This window comes from Lactuca saligna, chromosome 7 (genome assembly GCF_052625555.1).
Source record: "Lactuca saligna cultivar CGN05327 chromosome 7, ASM5262555v1, whole genome shotgun sequence".
NCBI lineage: Eukaryota > Viridiplantae > Streptophyta > Magnoliopsida > Asterales > Asteraceae > Lactuca > Lactuca saligna.
In genome coordinates, this window is record NC_136423.1 from 58011684 (window position 1) to 58029956 (window position 18273).

The window sequence follows — 18273 nt, forward strand, 5'->3', positions numbered from 1 at the left end:
AAGACATAACAAGCATAAAAAGGGGTTTTAATGGAGGAATACACAAGGTCATAACTTCATTACCTGAATGAGAAACAGATGGAAGCTAACTCATGGATCTCCTTTCTCTTCTATGGACCTTTTCTCCTTCCTTCTCTTCCAAAGCTTCCAAGTTAACACAATCACACTCAAACTCAACAATGGGGCTAGGGTTTACAAGGGAAATGCTCTAAAGGCGCTGGAGGGGAGACTATAATGACGTTTAAATAGGGTACAAACCCTTGAAATTAGGGCTTCATCCAGACAGGTGGACTCGCCGAGTCCCGGCGTATGGACTCGTTGAGTAGCCAACTCCATTTGCGCGATTATCCTGTCTCAACTCGACGAGTTGGGCTACAAACTCATCGAGTACCCCTTAATAAATGAAAAATATTTATTTAAATTATATACCAGAAATTGGGCATTACAGGTTATTTTATATTTTAATTTAGAAAATAGTTAAATTAAATAAAAGAAATAAAAGATAATAATACAAATGGCAAATTTGTCATTTATAAAAAGTTCAAACAAATTGGACCAAAGTCACAATAAATGAAACATTTTAGACCAATGGTACAATTACAAAACATTTTGGACCAAAATCTTAAATTTTGACAAACCACATGATCAAATTTGTAATTTTGTCATTTAAATATTAATGGTTTTCTGGAAAAATAAAAAACATGAGGGACTTCTCTGAAATAAAAAAAAGGAAAACAATGGTTTTTCAAATAAATAATTGAAAAAAGAGTGCTTTATCCAAAAACAATTGTTCATTTATTATGTTTGGTATTAGTTTGATTATAAATTTTTTAATTTGTATTCTAAGTTTATGAACAGTAGAGTAAAAATAAGCTTATAGTTACTAGATTCACTCAAGTAGTGGCGTCCCACGTACCCAATCACGATGTACCCATTCGATGCCGAGTCGTTCCGGTACGTAATATCTTGGCGAACCCCTAATTGGATCCAATCGATCCCAATTGCGATTGGAGACGTTCCTAATAGCGTTCCCGATGTCAAAAACGAGTGTACATGAAGTTGATTTTGTAGCTTCCGATTGGATTTTAGGCGTCAATTGAACTGACGTTTTCGGCGCGAGATAAGGTCGCTCTTACAGCGACTCTTTGATTTCTCTAATTATCTGTGTCGCTAGGTACGCTGGATCGATTTTTAGTATTCCTAATCTTAATTTCACACTGTAAATTGTTCATAGTTGAGATTATTAAATATACACCTCCTAATCGAACATCCAAAATCAAAATCAGTTCTGATTCCATCTTTCTGTCTTCAATTTCTCCACTTAATTTTCCTATTTCTACTTTCCACTACAAATTGTGTATCCGATTGTGAATCCAATTGAGAAGATTTGCATTTGGAACTAGGAACACTGTAATGGACTATACAATATTGAACCGGTTCATACCGAAATGAGTCTATCCCCCTCGTATCCGATACACTATATGTCGCGAACCTCGTACTATACCGTACCTCGTTCCCCGTACCGTACCGCGTTTTTGGTAATTATAAGCTTAATGGTTCTTAACTTCTTATTATAAAATGATAGGTAGTCATATTTAAGAAAGTTTTAGTAGTTAAAATTAAGGTTGTCAAGACCAGGATCCTAGGTAGGATCATTTTTGGGTTTGCAAGATCAGGATTGGGATCCTAAGATCCCACAAAATAAAACATAATTTTAATTTATAATTTTAAAACATGAAAAATATTTCAAATATTCAAATTTTCTTTCAGAAGTTATAAAAATTTAAAAATATTAGTCATAAATCACAGCACAAAATGATAAACGGTAAATTGATAAAAGATAAAAGACATAAAGTAGTAAAAAAATTTCATTAGCAAAAAAAAAAAAAAAAAAAAAAAATCAAGGTAATGTAGGATCAGATTGGATCTCAATCCTACAATTTTACGATCCTATCTGCAATCTTACTCCAAATATGATCATTTTACGATCCGACTCGTTTTTTATATCTAGAATCGTATGATCGTACGATCAGGATCGCGATTTTGATAACCATTATTAAAATATAAAAAATGAAAAACTTTGAATTAACAATGATCAAAAAATTCCACCAGTCAAACGAAGGAGGTTGATTATGGTTGTGTTGTGTAATCGTGTATAGAACAAGTTTTTTTACATAAACCTTAAAATTCAAGTTCACAGCTACAGTTTTGTTGTTATTTGGTAATCATTTATTAACAAACACTTCGATTCATACAACATATATAATGATGCAAATTAATGAAAAATAATGAATTTAAATTTTAAACAAGTAGATACATCATACATTTTAGTTTTACATCTAAATTCCAAACCCTCTCTAATTCGGTATTGTGCTTCTCTAATTGATCTTTTAACTCCTTCCAGCCTTGGATCCATCTTTCCTGTTTCTTGATAAGTTCACTCTTTGTTTTCAATTCTTCTTCCATCAAACCAATCTCCTGCAATAGAATAGTAAGGGTAAGAAGAGTGGTAACATTCTTAGCACCTTGCTACTTATTTATATTTTGTTAACGATGATTTAACTTGAAAAGAGGCTAAATTTGTCAAACCAAAATATAGGCCTCTTAAAAGTTCGCTAAAAAAATGTTTGCTTTTAGACCGAATAAATGAGAAAATATTAGGTTAATATTTAAGAGTAAATTACATAAATGGTCCTTATCATTTAGGATAATTTACGTATTTGATCCCTAATTTATTTTTTAACTCGAAAGATCCTTAGTATTTGTTTTTGTTACATGTTTGATTCCGTCTTACCTAAAAAAACTATTTTATCATTCATTTTTTTTTTAATTTATTTAATCAAACACACTCATAACCCCACCCTCTCCCCTTACCTTACCTACCCCACTATTTTTTTCTATTTAAATAATAATATTTTTAAATAGATCAAACCAAATGCATAATAAAAACAAATAGTAGGAACTAAACATATAACAAAAACAAATAAGTTAGAAGCCAAACACGCAATTAAGTTAGGAACCAAACACATAAATTACCCCAAACCATAGGGACCATTCATGTAATTTACTCTATATTTAGTGAGTAATTTGGATGGAATTCTGACCATTTTACTGTTACGTAGCAATGGTAACTTAATATGATAACCAAACCCCAAATAAAAAATACTTCAACAAGGTACAACATGTTACATGCTATTTCTGATCCAAATTCAAATTCAGCAACAAGGTCACAAAAACATAAACAAATAAAAGTAGAAACGCAATAAAATGTTTACTAAAAATAAGAAAAACAGTGTTTTGAGTCTCAAGCTTTCAAAGCAGCTTTGTGAACCATGGTTTCCTTATGGATCTGATGACAACTCTTCTCAACAAGATCCAGAAGCTTCTCCAAATTCATTGCCCACGAATTCAATATCCCATTGCTGTCTTTCGCTGTTTGGAAACACACAATTCCCAAAGGCCTATCCACCTTTGCCACCAATGCCTTCGATACCACCATATCAGATAGATGCTTTTCCGCTTCCTAAATTATTCAATTTCATTTCTTTTTATTATTTTATTCTATATATAATAATAAATTAAAATATAAATATAAAAAGAAATCTACCTCAACCGTAAGACACAACAGCTCTGCAAGCCGTTTTACTGTGATCCGTGCATAGTACTTTGAGACAACCAGTATGTTCTACACATACATAATATAACCAAATTCAAAATTAAAAATAATAATAAATATAAATATAAATATAATTATAATTATAATTACGTGTTCAATTATTCTCTCTTGAAGATCTTCAGCAGCTTTGTCACCTAAAGAGCCACCTAACATATTCTTCTCATTTTCAAACTCATCTTTAAACGCATTCCACAAAGCAGTCCATTGAACAACTTCCATTGTGATCACTTGTTTCAACAGAGACCTTTCAAACCACAACATAAAAACATTAGAATGGACAAGGGCATAAACGTCTTTTCCCATGTTATGTAGTATCGAGTACTACCTAAAGTGAGGGATTTCCGAGAGGTTTTTATCTTCCAAAGTCGAGTTCAAAAGACTCGATTGCATCGGATCATGTGGTGACAAAACCAAATACCAACAAATTTTCCTCAACACCTACATTTCCATACAAAAAAAAAAAAATTGTTATAGAAAACAAGAAGGGTAGTTATGTCTTTTCACACGAGATTTTTATTTACTTACTGGAATCCATTGAGACGGGTCTTCCTTGACAGAAGGGATTTCATATATCGATTTGTAACATCGACAGATTTCAAGGTAGTCATTGCTGTGTGAATAGAATCTGCACAGATAAACCACAAATAAACCAAAATTCTTTTCAGGGACGAGATTTGTAAAAACCAACAAACTACAGGGACCTTAAATATACCGAATCATATGTTCGTAGTAGATTCTTTTAAGTTGAAGCAAAGATGGAATATTTGAAGGGGCTTCTTCCACAAGTCCTTCAGCATCTTTTGGTTTCTTCTTTTCTTTTGAAGGATCAGCATCAAAAACTCTTGGGCTAATTTTCCTTGAAAGAATTTGAGCACGAACATAATCTTGTCTATCTAAACACAATCGAACCTGTATTTCATATTATATTATTAAATAATATTATATTTATCTTCTAAATATGATTAAGAAAAAGGAGAAAGAAAGAATTTCCCACTTGTTCAAGAATGAAAGCGATCTTTTCAGTTTTAGCCATTGCCCCAAAAGTTTCCACCTGTCACACACACACCAAAGTAAATGATAATTAGTTTGTGAGAATGAATTAATATGAATTTATAAACTATAAAAAAGTTTACTGTAAATATATATATATATATATATATATATATATATATATAGATAAGAAAAACTGACAGCAATTTCTTGCATCAAATCAGCAGCTTCAGCAATTTGTCCTTGTTCTTCCTTGATCTTTGCTAGTCTTTTAATCAATCTGGCTCTTTCAATCTCTACATAAATCTACCAAAAGAAAGTGGTTGAGTTTTATGATATTAGAAAAGAAGATTTTTCAATAACTAAATTTAATATTTTTAAGCACACCTTTCCAGCTGATACACTGTTTAGTGTCTTGATGAGTTCAATTTTGGTCTCGATATCTGGAGTTTCATCAATATACTGCATTGCTTGTTGGACCATAGCAGTTACAGCCTGTAGGTAGAAGAAATGAACAATATCATCAAATTCCAAATAAAAATTTAACAAAATATATTTGTAAAGAAATTAAGGGTTATGATTTGGGATACCATTGAATTTGATGCAATTTGCAATACTTAAAACAATCTTAACCTAACTGAGTCTGTCAGAGTTCATAATTTCATAAGAACGAAAGCGCAAATCTATATGAATACCCTATGCATCGTCTTTTGATAAGTTTATATAGAAGAAATTCAGCTTGTAAGAACCAATAACAACATTAACACGCAATTATCCATCAATACATAGCATTTCCAACCAATTCTCTACAAATAAATATAAATTTTTGATTGCAAGTGATAGTTCATCAGTAGATCATCTTCAAATCAGAAGGTAGTATAACGTAGTTACTAAAAGGAAAAGATGCAGAGCTTTACCTGCTTCAACTGACCACGCCGCTTCGACAATACAACAATCTGATCATTGAGTGTCTTCCAAGCACGAGCCTCGAAACAAAGTTGAAGAATATCAATCGCGGCCTTCTTTGTACCAGCTATATCGCCATTAAGTCTCATTTGCTTCTCTACATTCAATAGAGACTCGATTTTCGAGTCCAAACTACCCCCTCCTTCCTGAAAACACACACAAACAGTTCCATCTGAGTAAGAGAAATCAAATCGTAACTTAATCGGACAGATAGTGGAAATTGAGCATAAATCTTACCATGTTGGATTCAAATTACGGATCGGAGCCACGAAATCGTTGAATCTAAAGCAAATACGAACTTCTTATGTAAACCCTAACGAGAGAGAAGAGAAGATTGGGGAAGAAGAAGACATTGTGTCAAAGAAAAGCATCTATAGCTTTTTGAGCAAGACACCGGGTGTCTTCGATCCGGCCCAATTCGATCTTTTAGCCCAAAAGTAAAGGCCCATTTCTGGATTTTATTGGCCCCAAAATTTTGAAAAGAAGTTATATGAAGGCCTGTTGTTGTTCGGGTATATACATCAGGTTTTCGGGTCAAATTCAAGTGAAACTATAACCGATACCTGATCCGAATTGAATTTCGGGTTTCGGGTTGGGTTGGGTGAATTTTAAGATACTATTGACATGTATATATATTTTTTATTACAAAAAATAAAAATCATCTTTAAATTGGTATCGACTATCAGTAAGATGGAAATGTAAGACACATTTCATTTTCACAACTTTATCTTTTAAAAGATGTGGATTAAAGATTATCTTCAAAAAATCAGGTTGTAGTAAATGTGTGTTTAAAGATCAAAAACCTTATTTCATATGTGACCAAACAAGCCATCTAAAATATAAATTTGAAAATCAATTCCAACCATATCAGAATAATGAAATAGAATAGTCATCATCCTCGGTTCACTTCTATAATGACTGATATATTACAATAAAATCCTGACATTTCATCCAAATATGTTAATACCATGATTTATGAGTGTGACAACTTAATATGTGAAACATTAACAAAGTTTCATAAAAGGTGTTAAGTCTAACACTTTTTCCTTATTAAGGTTAAAATCTAAAAATTCAAAAGTTCATATATAATTCATCAGATATCTATTGAGTTGATTCTTGATCTTCTGGAACCATGATCAATTCTTCTAAAAAGAATCTGAAATTAAAACAAAATAAAATATAACACCAATAGTTGGCATTTTGATTATAGCTATAATTTATGAGTGTGAGAAATCAAAACTTACAATCTAAGAAGACGACAATAATTTTGTACATTTTTTTGGGAAAGGGGCCTGAGCCTCGACAAAATTAACAATTTTGTACTTTGGGTTTAGCCCATGAGCAAAATTCCAATCTTTTGTAGGCAATCTGCATATATACAAATTTTCAGCTTAAATTTTCATTGCGAAGCAATTATGATGAAGCTACAACGAAGAGAAGAGAGAAACATGTAGCTTCACATAATGGTTAGCTTGCGTTCAGGTTGGGGTTTTATTGCTAGACAATAGAAGAATTTGGGCGAAATTCTTTCTTATCTTTGCTTGTGTTCAGGTTGGGTGAATTTTAAGATACCCTTTATTTTTAAAATAAATTGGGTATTTCGGGTATATCTGGAACCTTTATACATGTACCCTATACCCGATCTAATAAAAAATTGTGTTACCCGAATACCCAGAAATATATAACCGATACCCGATTTCTCCAACCTAATCTACCCAAATTAAAAATGGGTCGAACCCGTAATTCAAGTTTCGGTTATTTTCAACAGGTCTATATAATACTAATGGAGGCCAACCTCTCATTCTCAGCGTTGGATTTTTCAACTTTCAATCGCAGCCATTATAATTCCTACATTTTTGTGCTCTTCTTACATGATCTATGTCAAGGCAGTTCACAACACCTCGGTAGCCCTCCTCCCACTTCTTTATAGCTCCCGATCCCCTCTTATTTCAATTATTGTGTACATAGGTTTCTTCTTTCCCTGCTTTTATCACAGTCGGCGATTGACTCATCTCACTATCTCTGCAGAAAAATGACTTAATTTGCCAAACAATTCAACAACCCATGATAAAGAGTTATCTACCTTCTAAATCGGTGATTGCACCATCCATTATCTTTAATTTTGGCTATATAATGTTCGGATTATGTTCAGTGTTTCAATAAGTTTCCTTCTGATTTGATTATGTCCTGCGAAAATTTATGGATACAATTTCGTTAGAAAAGCCTCCGGCTAAGGTAAATTCTTTAAAATTAATTTGTTTTAACTTTGAAATTTATACCCTTTTAACATCTAAGTTCTATTTCTAACTAATTGCATATTCTGTTTCATTGTATAATCAGTTTTAACTTCATCTCCCATTCACTCTCCTTCCACTTCTTAAAACCTAAAAAGCAATCATATTTCACTTCTTTCACTTTATATATAAATAAAATTAAAATATAATAATTTAATAAATGTATTAAATTAATAATAAATATCTTAATAAATACAAAAGTAATAGAAATGAATTTTGTTATTAATTTAAAATGAAAATTCCATAATTTAAATATAAAAAAAACAAACTAAAACATGTAATTTGAAATTGAAACGAAATTAAAACATTACGCAATAACCAACCTAGTTGAAATATTTTCTCCTAATGTCTTGCTTTACCCTTAAAATTATTTCGAGTCCATCTCCCGGAAGGTGGTTAGTACTTTGTATCAAATTTTTTGATATCTTTGATGCATTTTTTTCTCACGCGATTTTTGCTTTTCTTCACATGCTTTTGTTGGCTAATTTGTTTTTCTCGAATGCTAAACATTCGCTGAAATTCAAGCTGTATTGTTAAAGTTTGTTGCCTTTTTTTGCATTTCATTTTCTTGGCTAAAATTTGATGCATTTGGAGAAGTCACATTCCTTTTCGCTCTGTCCAAACCTATTGGGCAAACAATTTTTTTTAGTTCTAACATCGTTGTTTAAGTCTAATCCAACACGAACAACCGAGGAAGTTGTGTAGCTTCAGGATGATTTTTCTTGTTGTTTTGTTGTAGTGCCTTTAGCTTCTTTCTTTTATCATATCTTGCCATTTTGGACAAGAGGCTAAAAGTTTCCAAGCCTCACCAATTTTGAACGGCCTCACATTGTTGTCCTTAAGAAATAATTCATGTGTCTCCTTGAGAAAGTCATCATCAATCGTTTTTCCTTTGATTTTTAGGCTGTTATACAACTTGTTCATCTTTGTAATTGTCTTATTCATCTCTTGAAACTTTTTTCTCAATTAGTTTTTCTCAAATGCTAAACATTCACTGAAATTCAAGTTGTATTATTCAAAGTTTGTTGCCTTTTTTTGCATTTCATTTTCTTGGCTAAAATCCAATGCATTTGAAGAAGAAACATTCCTTTTCGCTTTGTCCAAACCCATTGGGCAAACAATTTTTTTTAAGTTCTAGCTCGTCATCGTTGTTTAAGTCTAATCTAACACGAACAACCGAGGAAGTTGTGTAGCTTATGGATGATTTTTTTTGTTTTGCTGTAGCGCCTTTAGCTTCTTTCTTTTAGCATATCTCGCCATTTTAGACAAGAGGCTAAAAGTTTCCAAGCCTCACCAACTTTGAACAACCTCACATTGTTGTCCTCATGATATAATTTATGCGTCTCCTTGATAAAGTCTTAATCAAACGCTTTTCCTTTGATTTTTCAAGACTCAAAACAAACCTGATACCATTTGTCAAGTCCGGATAACCCTTGATAGGAAGTTATGTGGATAACACACGATGCCAAAAGCACACAAAGACACAATAATTAGATGGTTCAGTCAAGGTGATCTTGAAGAGTTAAAAGTTCAATCAAGTATTAATTTCGTAAAGTAAATGAGCACGAGAGTAAATAAATCTGGTTTCGCTCTAATAAGTCTGGAAGGCAACACATGTTACAGTGTAAAAATGATAGAGAGTACAAAGCTTATCGCTATAACCTATGCTACAACACTATTTATTGTGCTATCAACATACTCAAAATTTACTAGGAGACTTCGAAATTAAGTACACAAAATACAAATGCTCCTAGAAATACATAGATATATCAAAGTCATATAAACTTTGATATAGACAACAGACCCTAACATTGACATTACATGTAACACCCTGTTTCGAGTCATTTCATAATTTGAGTCCTGACTCGAAGATCAAGTATCATAAGGCTTTGGGATTTGGGAAAGAAAGGTTTAGACCCATTTATATGGGGGTAATGTAGATTATGTGATCCCATAGTTGGTTTGTGCTTTAGAGCCCAAGGGTATAATGGGAAAAGTGGTATTTTAGACTTCTTTTATGAATTAAGGATTTTATTTAGATGTGTTTAAATTTAAAAGTAACTAGATAAGGTTGTAGAGCTCCTCGGTACCTTTTTGTGGATATAAATATCATTGAAATCGGAATTGAAACGAAGAAGTTATGACCGGTTAAAGTTAGGGTGGTTTTGGGTCAACCGCGTACGCTAGGTGTATAGGGGAAGTATGTCACACCCCCGAACCGGGACGGTGGAAATGTCCGGTGGTGGATGACGTCATGTACAGTATCATAACAAATGAATAATAGTAATCAAAGCAAACACAACCATCATAATTATAATTGACAATAGTTACTTGTTGTATAATTTACATGTTTCAAAAATCAATACATTATGATGATAAAAGATTTGACAGCTTAGCGTCCCATCCCCAAAAGCTTGTTGTTACCTGACTTAGTAGTTTCCTGAGAATACAAGTAGTTTGAAAAAGTCTCAACAATTAAGTTGGTGAGTTCATAAGAGTTTATATGAGAATTTGTAGACCTTTCTTTGTAAAATGATAGTACTTAGTTCTAGAAAATCCAATATTTTTTTAATGTGTGTTGTAGTCTTAAAATCCCTAAGACCAAAATGTACAAGTATTATCATACTCAAAAGTAGTATTAGGCAGTTTTAATCTATATAAAATCCTTTGAATATATAATTTCTGAACTAAAATTTTATGTATTGGAAAAACCATATAATGTAGGTTATTTAAACAAAATTGTTTGAATGTATACTACCCCGTAAACTAAATGTGTAATATCCGGATTGTCAGGTACATTATTTAATTATTATTTTTGGAGATTTTGAGAGAGACTCGGCGAGTTGATGCTTAGACTCGCCGAGTAGAGTCGCGAATTTTCATCCGGTTTAATGACCGGACTCGGCGAGTCGACTAGTGGACACGACGAGTTCGTGCTGTTTAATGAAACCCTAATTTCCGGGGTTTGAGACCTATTTAAAGGCCCTTATGGCATTCATTTGCGGCTACCAGTTGATAGAGAGAGACCCCAGAGTGTGTGAGTGTTTTGAGAGATAAAGGAAGCCATTTTTGATCCTTGTGTGGGTGATTTTGCAAGAAGAAGGTGACCAAGGCAAGAGGAAGCTGAAGAGGGAGCTAATCTGTGGATTTTAGAGCTTAAGGACTTCATCTTGAGGTACATATTCGATCCTTATTCAGTTTGGGGTGTTAATCCTTGAGAGTTAGGGTTTCTAGCCCATTTAGAGTATGATTGTTAGTGCATTTGGTCTCTTCTTGTGTTGAGGCTTCGAAAATGGACCCAAGAGGTCCAAAGACCTTAAATCCTTGATCTTTATTGAGTGTCTTGGAGAGATATGAGTTTTGGATGGCATATTGAGGCCATTTCTTCAAATAAAGCCATGGGGTCCTTACATGGGCATCAAGATCCAAACTTTATGTGTTTTTATTGCTTTAGGAGGCTAGATCTATGAGTTAGAGGAACAAATCTGACCTCAGGAGCTCATTTGAGCTCGAGCATGGCATGAACTCGCCGAGTCCCAAGAACAGACTCGGCGAGTAGGGCTAGGGTTTCCCGTAAGTCACTCAGTGAGTAACTTGTCGAGTTGGGGGAATGACTTGGTGAGTCAGAAGGGGGTAGAGGATTACAGGTGGAACTCGCCGAGTCCATAATTGAACTCGACGAGTTGAGTCGGGGTGGCCCCGCGATTCATGCTAGGTGTAACCCATTGAGCAGGGGGAAGGCTCAACGTGTCATGAGAGGCTAGAGAGATAGTGGACACGTGTAGACTCGTCGAGTCGCCCAAGTGCACTCGACGAGTCAGGTCAAAGTTTGATCGTTGACTTTGTTGACTTTTAGGGATTGGTCAACAATGGGGTCTTTGAGTCAAGAGAGGGGTAAAATGGTCTTTTACCCATCTGAGGGTACTAAGAGAGGGTTGGGTCTAGTCTCGAGAGTTATATTTATGAGCGTATTTTACTTTATGTGATTAGGTGGAGGCTAGACTATACGGCTACCGAGTCAGGGATTTACCAAGACATCTGAGGTGAGTCTTCTCACTATACTTTACCTTGAGTGGTAATTAGAGTTATGTGACAAAGTTATTGTATGTTATTTATGTGATGTGTTGCATTGCATTATTTCTATGTGATTTATGCCATGTGTATATCAGAGTATATCAGAGTCAGAACCGGAAGGTTCAGAGAGCTAGGACCAGAGGGTCCACAGAGTTAGGGCCCAAGGACCCACAAAGTTATAGCCTCGAGTGGCTAGTATGTGTTATGTGTGGTATTTTGGGGAACTCACTAAGCTTTATGCTTACAGTGTTATGTGTTATGTGTTTCAGGTACCAGTGATGATCGCGAGAAGGTGCCGACATGATCTGTACACACACCTGCGGAGTTTATTATGATTTGATCTTGGGAAATGTTTTGTGAACAATGATACGATACAATGAGATTTTATTAATGGATGTGTTTGGAAATGTGTTTTAAAATGTGAAAAATTATCTTAAATTTTTACGGTGTTACAAAATGTTTCGTTGTTTCCCATGTGAGTTCTTATAACCATACTTTGACTCAGTCGGTCTGATACGATGTTCTTCAGGCGTCAGAATGTTAACAACATTTGTCACCCCGGACCCGCCGATCCAACTGTAGCTAACAGTTTAGGGTGCAAGATTGTCAGTCCCATATAGATCTATACACAAGTGTCTCACTCTCCCTCCAAGAGACTTTGGTTATAAATCATGACTTTTACAGGTACTTAGGTAACTACTTGAATACTCGTCTCACAAATCATTGATCCAACGAGTTTACGTGTATTGAAATGAGAACCCTTTTGTAAATGAAAAGGAATCCCTTTTTGTAAAGGAAAAGAAAATCCTTTGTTTAGTTGAAAAGAATCCTTTTGTAAATAAAAAGAAAACTCTTTTGTAAAGGAAAAGAAAACCCTTTTGTAAATGAAAATGTTACTCTTCCACAGAAAATTCAAAGTGTATAAGAGCCATAAATTATACCAATTTTAATTTATCATAAATGTATTATAATAATGAAAAACCTTTATATATGTTTATCACCCTTTTTATACAAATAGAATAGCATGAAATTATTCAATATGCATTTCCTTAATATTATATACTTTTCCTTGATATTATATACCTTGCACAACATGTTATAAAGTGTTAGTGAATCTATAAACCATTTTTCTAGTTTTTAACCTTGCTGTTCATGTTTTTAGAAAAATTATAGAAAAATAATCGTAAGTCGAAATCTGGATGTAAACTCAGATAGTTTAGAAAATGAGTCTACTTTGTCCCTATTTTTATTATGGCCATTAGTGGTCTCTAACCAGTGCAAAAATGTCCCTTTTCACCGACTGGTCCAAAAACTGTTCTGAAATGATAGACAATTTTGTACAAAAATCACCATAAATTGTAGAAAAATCGTATGAACGCGTGCGAGTGGTCCTTAGAAATCTATAAACCTGAACTATTTGCATATTGTACAGTTCTGAAAAATATTAAGTTTAAGATGGGTAAAATAATTTGTGAACAGAACCCAACTTTTTTGTGAAAAGTTGACCTTTAAGTTTAGATTATGTTTTAGTAATATGACTTGTATTCCCCCCTAAAAACTTGGAAAAACTTGAAAATGTAGGGGTATGAACTCACCTTATGTGGATTTTTGATGAGTGTAAGGTTGAAGATGACGAGTTTTCAAGTCAAGAATACTTGAATAATACTTGAATATTTAATGATCTTATGAACAAATGTATATAAATATTTATGTAAATGATTTGGGATTTGTATAGAATATGTTGAATGGTTAGAAGTTGGAGGAACACTTACCTAAATATCCAAGAAGAACTCTTGAAAGGTTCTTTGCTAGAGAGAGAGAGAATGAAAATGTTCTTTGAGAGTTTAGTGGAAAAAGGTGGAAAGTTGGTGAATGTGAAGAATATATTTTCTCCTGGAATTGGGATTATATGGAATTTGAATAGAATATAATAAGGCAAGTGGATTGGTGTTGAAATGTGTAATGGATAATGATTTGACCAATGGGAAGTGAAGAAGTGACATAAAGGTGGCAAGTGGGGATCCACTTGACCCACTTGTGTAATATAATATCTACTTAGCTTTATATATTTATTAATGAAAAATTATGATTTATAATTAATAAATCCTCAAAATGTGGATAAAATATGAGTTTATGGAGTCTAAGATGTGAAAAATATGAGTTTTGTGGAAATCCCATGTCAAAAACTCATAAAAATGACGTAAAGTGCAAAACTGCCAAAAATCCGGAATAAAATCCAAAGGTTGCAAGTTTCATATCCGAAGTTCAAGGTTCGCATGCGAAAGTCGAAGTTTGAGGTTCGTCTGCGAAAGTTGAAGTTCGCTACAAAAGTCGAAGTCAAGGTCGAAGATGTTGGCTTCAGATGCGAAAGTTGTGTTGCGAAGGTGGGTCTCGGATACGAATGTTGAAGCTGTGTAAGTCGTTTCGGATCCGAAGGTAAGGCATGCGAAAGTAGGGTTTCATTTTCGAGAAAATCCGAAGTGTAGGGTCTATTTCCCGCTTTCTCCACCCGTTTCGAGTGGTTCTTGGTAAATTTAAGGGTTTGGGTGGTATGGGGGTTTATGAAAAGTTGAAAATGTGATTCTTATTACCAAGAGAGATTTGGGAGAGATTGTGTTTGTGGCCTTTGTTATGGTTTTTGCCACATAGTTTTAGGATTATGAATTCCACTACTCTGTGTTATGAGTGTTACCTCCCCCCGAAGGATACGTAATTGTAATTTTTCGAGTTCTTATGTTACTCACCCTATTTTAGGGTTTAGATTTTTAAACATTTGAAACTTCCAAGTGATGCTTTATAATGTAATGGTAAGTTGTACATTAGGAAAACATAACATAAACCCTAACGTACTAATGCTAGTTGAGTTTATCGGGTTGACTTGTTGACTTTGTTTGGCCAAAATTGTCGGTTGCCACATCATCTCCCCGTTAGAAGGAATTTCATCCCGAAATTAGAATTTTGAGTGGGACTTCAAGGACTGGGGAAAAGATGTGGATACTTTTGTTTCATTTTATCTTCACGTTCCCAGATGTATTCAGGTCCTCATTTGGCGTTCTAACGGACCTTTAAAATGGGTATGCAGCTTTCTTTCGTCCTTTTGATCTCCCTGTCCATGATTTCAACAGGTTCCTCTACAAAGTGGAGACTTTCGTTGATTTCAATTTCGTCAAGTGGGATGACGAAATTCTCATTGGACAAGCATTTCTTTAAGTTGGACACATGAAAGGTAGGATGTACGTTATTGAGTTCTTGCGGTAATTGGAGTTTGTATGCCACCGGGCCAATCCTAGCAAGGATCTCGAACGACCTGATATACCTTGGATTTAGTTTTCCACGTTTTCCAAAACATATCATTCATTTACAGTGTGATACTTTCAATAGTACACGATCCCCAACTTGGAATTCTAAGGGCTTCCGTATTTTATCCACATAACTCTTCTGTCGGTCTTTAGAAGCTTTCAGTCATTTCTGGATTTGGACAATTTTCTCCGTTGTCTTCCTTATGATTTCAGGGTTAGTGAGAGTGTTTCCAGATAGTTATCCCTTTGCTAGTTGCTTGTCACCCACCTCGGCCCAACACAGAGGTGATCTGCACTTGCGGTCATAGAGGGCTTCGAATGGTGCAACCTTGATACTAGTGTGATAACTATTATTGTACGAGAACTCGATAAGTGTAAATGGGTATTACACACTTTACCACAGTCTATCACACAAGCTCTCATCATATCCTCCAATGTTTTAATGGTTCTTTCACTCTGCCCCTCGGTCTGTGGGTGGTAGGTTGTACTCATGTCTAGTCTAGTCCCCAGGGATTTTTGTATTGACTGCCAGGACCGTGAGGTGAATCTACTAGCTCTGTCGGAGATAATGGATATTAGAACACCATACAATCATACAATCTCTTTTATGTATGTTCTGGTCAACTTCTCTATCTTGTTCGTCTCTTTTATTGGTAGGAAGTGGGCGGATTTGGTCAACCTATCTACGGTCACCTAAATGGTATTGAGACCACCCGTTGTCTTGGGTATCATGGTTATGAAATCCATGGTATGACCCATACTTGGTCTGTCTATCCTTTCTTTGTGTATATATAAGTTGTATATAATTAATATGGAAAAGACAGTTGAATAAGTGATTCCACCCTAAGCCCATAACCAAACAAGGAACATGAGTTAAAGCGGATTCACAAATTCTAAGTATGTAGAATCTTAATTATATACAAACCCAACATATACACCTAGTAATAATAGGTTGTCCGCATGGGTCCTTAGCCTCTACATGAGTGATGTGATTAATTTGGGTGGGAATGTAATTATAACTACTTTTTCCATAGCTATTGCATTTAAGTCGGTTTTGAACTCGACTTGTCGTGCGGGTGGTATTCCCAGAAGGTCTTCTGGGAATACATCGGGAAGGTTATGACTTCTGGATATCCCTGATGCCTTTTGCTTCTTGTTTCTCTTCCATGGAGTGGGCTAGGAAGGCATGGTACCACTCGTGTGGGTACTTCTAAGCCTTGAAGCAAGATACAGTTCGGAGGTTTGTGCCGAGCTTGTCACCGTAGATGACAAGGGTTTCGTTAGTTGGTAGGTTAAGCCGAATGACCTTTTCGTAATACGTGATATCGGTATGGTGAGGACCTAACCATCCACGCCAATGATAACTGATGCCTGCAATTAGCTACACCTAATTTTAAAATTATAACCTAACTACTTAACTAACTAAAATGCACCTAAGCAGTGTACCTAGTCAAATTATAGAATAGTTTGAGTAAGTCGGGTGTTGATCACAAGGAACGATTTTAAATAATTAATGTACCTACTATTAAACTAACCTAATTTCTAATCATGGAAGGGGTTTTATTTAATTTTGCAAGTTTAGAAAAACTTAATTCTTTAACACAAATTCAATCAATAAACAAAACACTTATGTTAGTTCGAATCCACTTCCCCTCAATGGTTTGTTAATTAGTTATGACAATTACTGTTGGTTACCAATTAAGATCGTATTAGCAATTCACTTCTAAATTTACTAACATTAATTAATTCATGTAAGTCTATGTATGGTCACACAATAGTTAACACAAAATAAATTATTGAATATAATTGGAGCCATGTAAGATTGATTTGGAAAACACACTTACGGTCATAATATGAGTTCTCTAGCACAACTTAATTCAATAGTTCAATTACTTATCTAAGATCCGTTTGATCTTAGCTCTAATAAACTAGTGTTCACTGAAATATTAGTATTCAAATTCATGCAACTTCATATTTACTAACTACACAGAACAAGAATTTAAAGCAATCAAACATTAAATCAGACATGTTAGGTTCAATTAATCAAACACAAGACATAACCAACAAGTAAAGTCAAATCTAAAGTATTAACACCATGAGTTCCAGCTTCATCTAGCTAACAGAAGCAACTAGATTTAGTTGGACATCCTAGCAAATAAACAATCACAATTCATATTCAAAGACATAATTAAATGTACCAAGTCTAGAATCAAGTTATGAACTTCTCTTCTCCCTTGGTGTTGAAAGCCAATTCCAGACCTCTTCTCCCTCTGAATTTCGTCTCCAGGAACCCTCCAAGTTGGCCAAAAGTCTCTCAAGAGTCAAGTCATAATGATTAAGAATATATATAGTTGTTGTAAAATTCGCGGTTCATGTCGTGAATGATACATTCACATCGTGACTTTTTATGAATCCTTATCGGGGAAGGTTTTTTACTTCACGCGTACTTATCTCCCAGAATCTTCATGACACGTCGTGAACTTGTGGTTCACATCGTGATTTTAGTTGATTTCATGGGTTTTTTTTTTTCTTTTATTGTTAAAGCCTCCAAAGTTCCAAACTTTCTCGTTTTTAGTCCCTTTTCTTCAAGAATGCTTCTATTTGGCTGTAAATTATAATTCAAGCTTATAAGTATAATTATTCAATACAAATAACCAAAATATTAATTAAAATATGCTCAAATATTGCCTAAAAACCTGTATAAATATAACAATATCAAAATACACCACACTTATTCTTTTCTTGCCCTCAAGCAAATCTAATTATTTTAAATTCAAACTCTTATCACTAACATCACATAGAACAATCCATTTCAAGCTTAACCATTATGCCAAAACCGCAACGCATGCATTTGTGTCTAAAATTTTCCTAAGGACCCCCCTAATTCTAAATACTCACAATCCTCATAAACACTCACCACTTCTTTTGAGCAACGCTCATTTTATGCATCCCTCCAAATCCATCTGCATAAATC

At 34.3% G+C, this 18273-nt stretch overlaps 1 protein-coding gene and 1 long non-coding RNA gene across 3 annotated transcripts; one reads left to right on the forward strand and one right to left on the reverse strand.

Moving 5' to 3' along the window:
- Positions 1 to 3138: 3138 nt before the first annotated feature.
- On the reverse strand, positions 3139 to 5986 carry LOC145005061 (26S proteasome non-ATPase regulatory subunit 12 homolog A-like). The gene is made up of 11 exons (XM_078964108.1): positions 5870 to 5986; positions 5584 to 5778; positions 5054 to 5161; positions 4868 to 4972; positions 4671 to 4727; positions 4389 to 4585; positions 4202 to 4301; positions 4002 to 4114; positions 3767 to 3920; positions 3608 to 3685; positions 3139 to 3523 (listed from the first exon to the last, which is right to left on the reverse strand). Exons 1-11 carry the CDS (start codon positions 5870 to 5872, stop codon positions 3305 to 3307), a joined length of 1329 nt encoding a protein of 442 aa, XP_078820234.1. The 5' UTR covers positions 5873 to 5986; the 3' UTR covers positions 3139 to 3304.
- Positions 5987 to 7446: 1460 nt separating this feature from the next.
- On the forward strand, positions 7447 to 12395 carry LOC145004168 (uncharacterized). 2 transcript variants are annotated; one of them, XR_013662303.1, is made up of 5 exons: positions 7447 to 7536; positions 7661 to 7726; positions 10720 to 11101; positions 11917 to 11969; positions 12270 to 12395. It is a non-coding gene; the product is annotated as an uncharacterized LOC145004168 (long non-coding RNA). The 2 variants fall into 2 exon arrangements; XR_013662302.1 differs by lacking the exons at positions 10720 to 11101; positions 11917 to 11969 and having other exon boundaries at positions 7661 to 7867.
- Positions 12396 to 18273: the final 5878 nt, after the last annotated feature.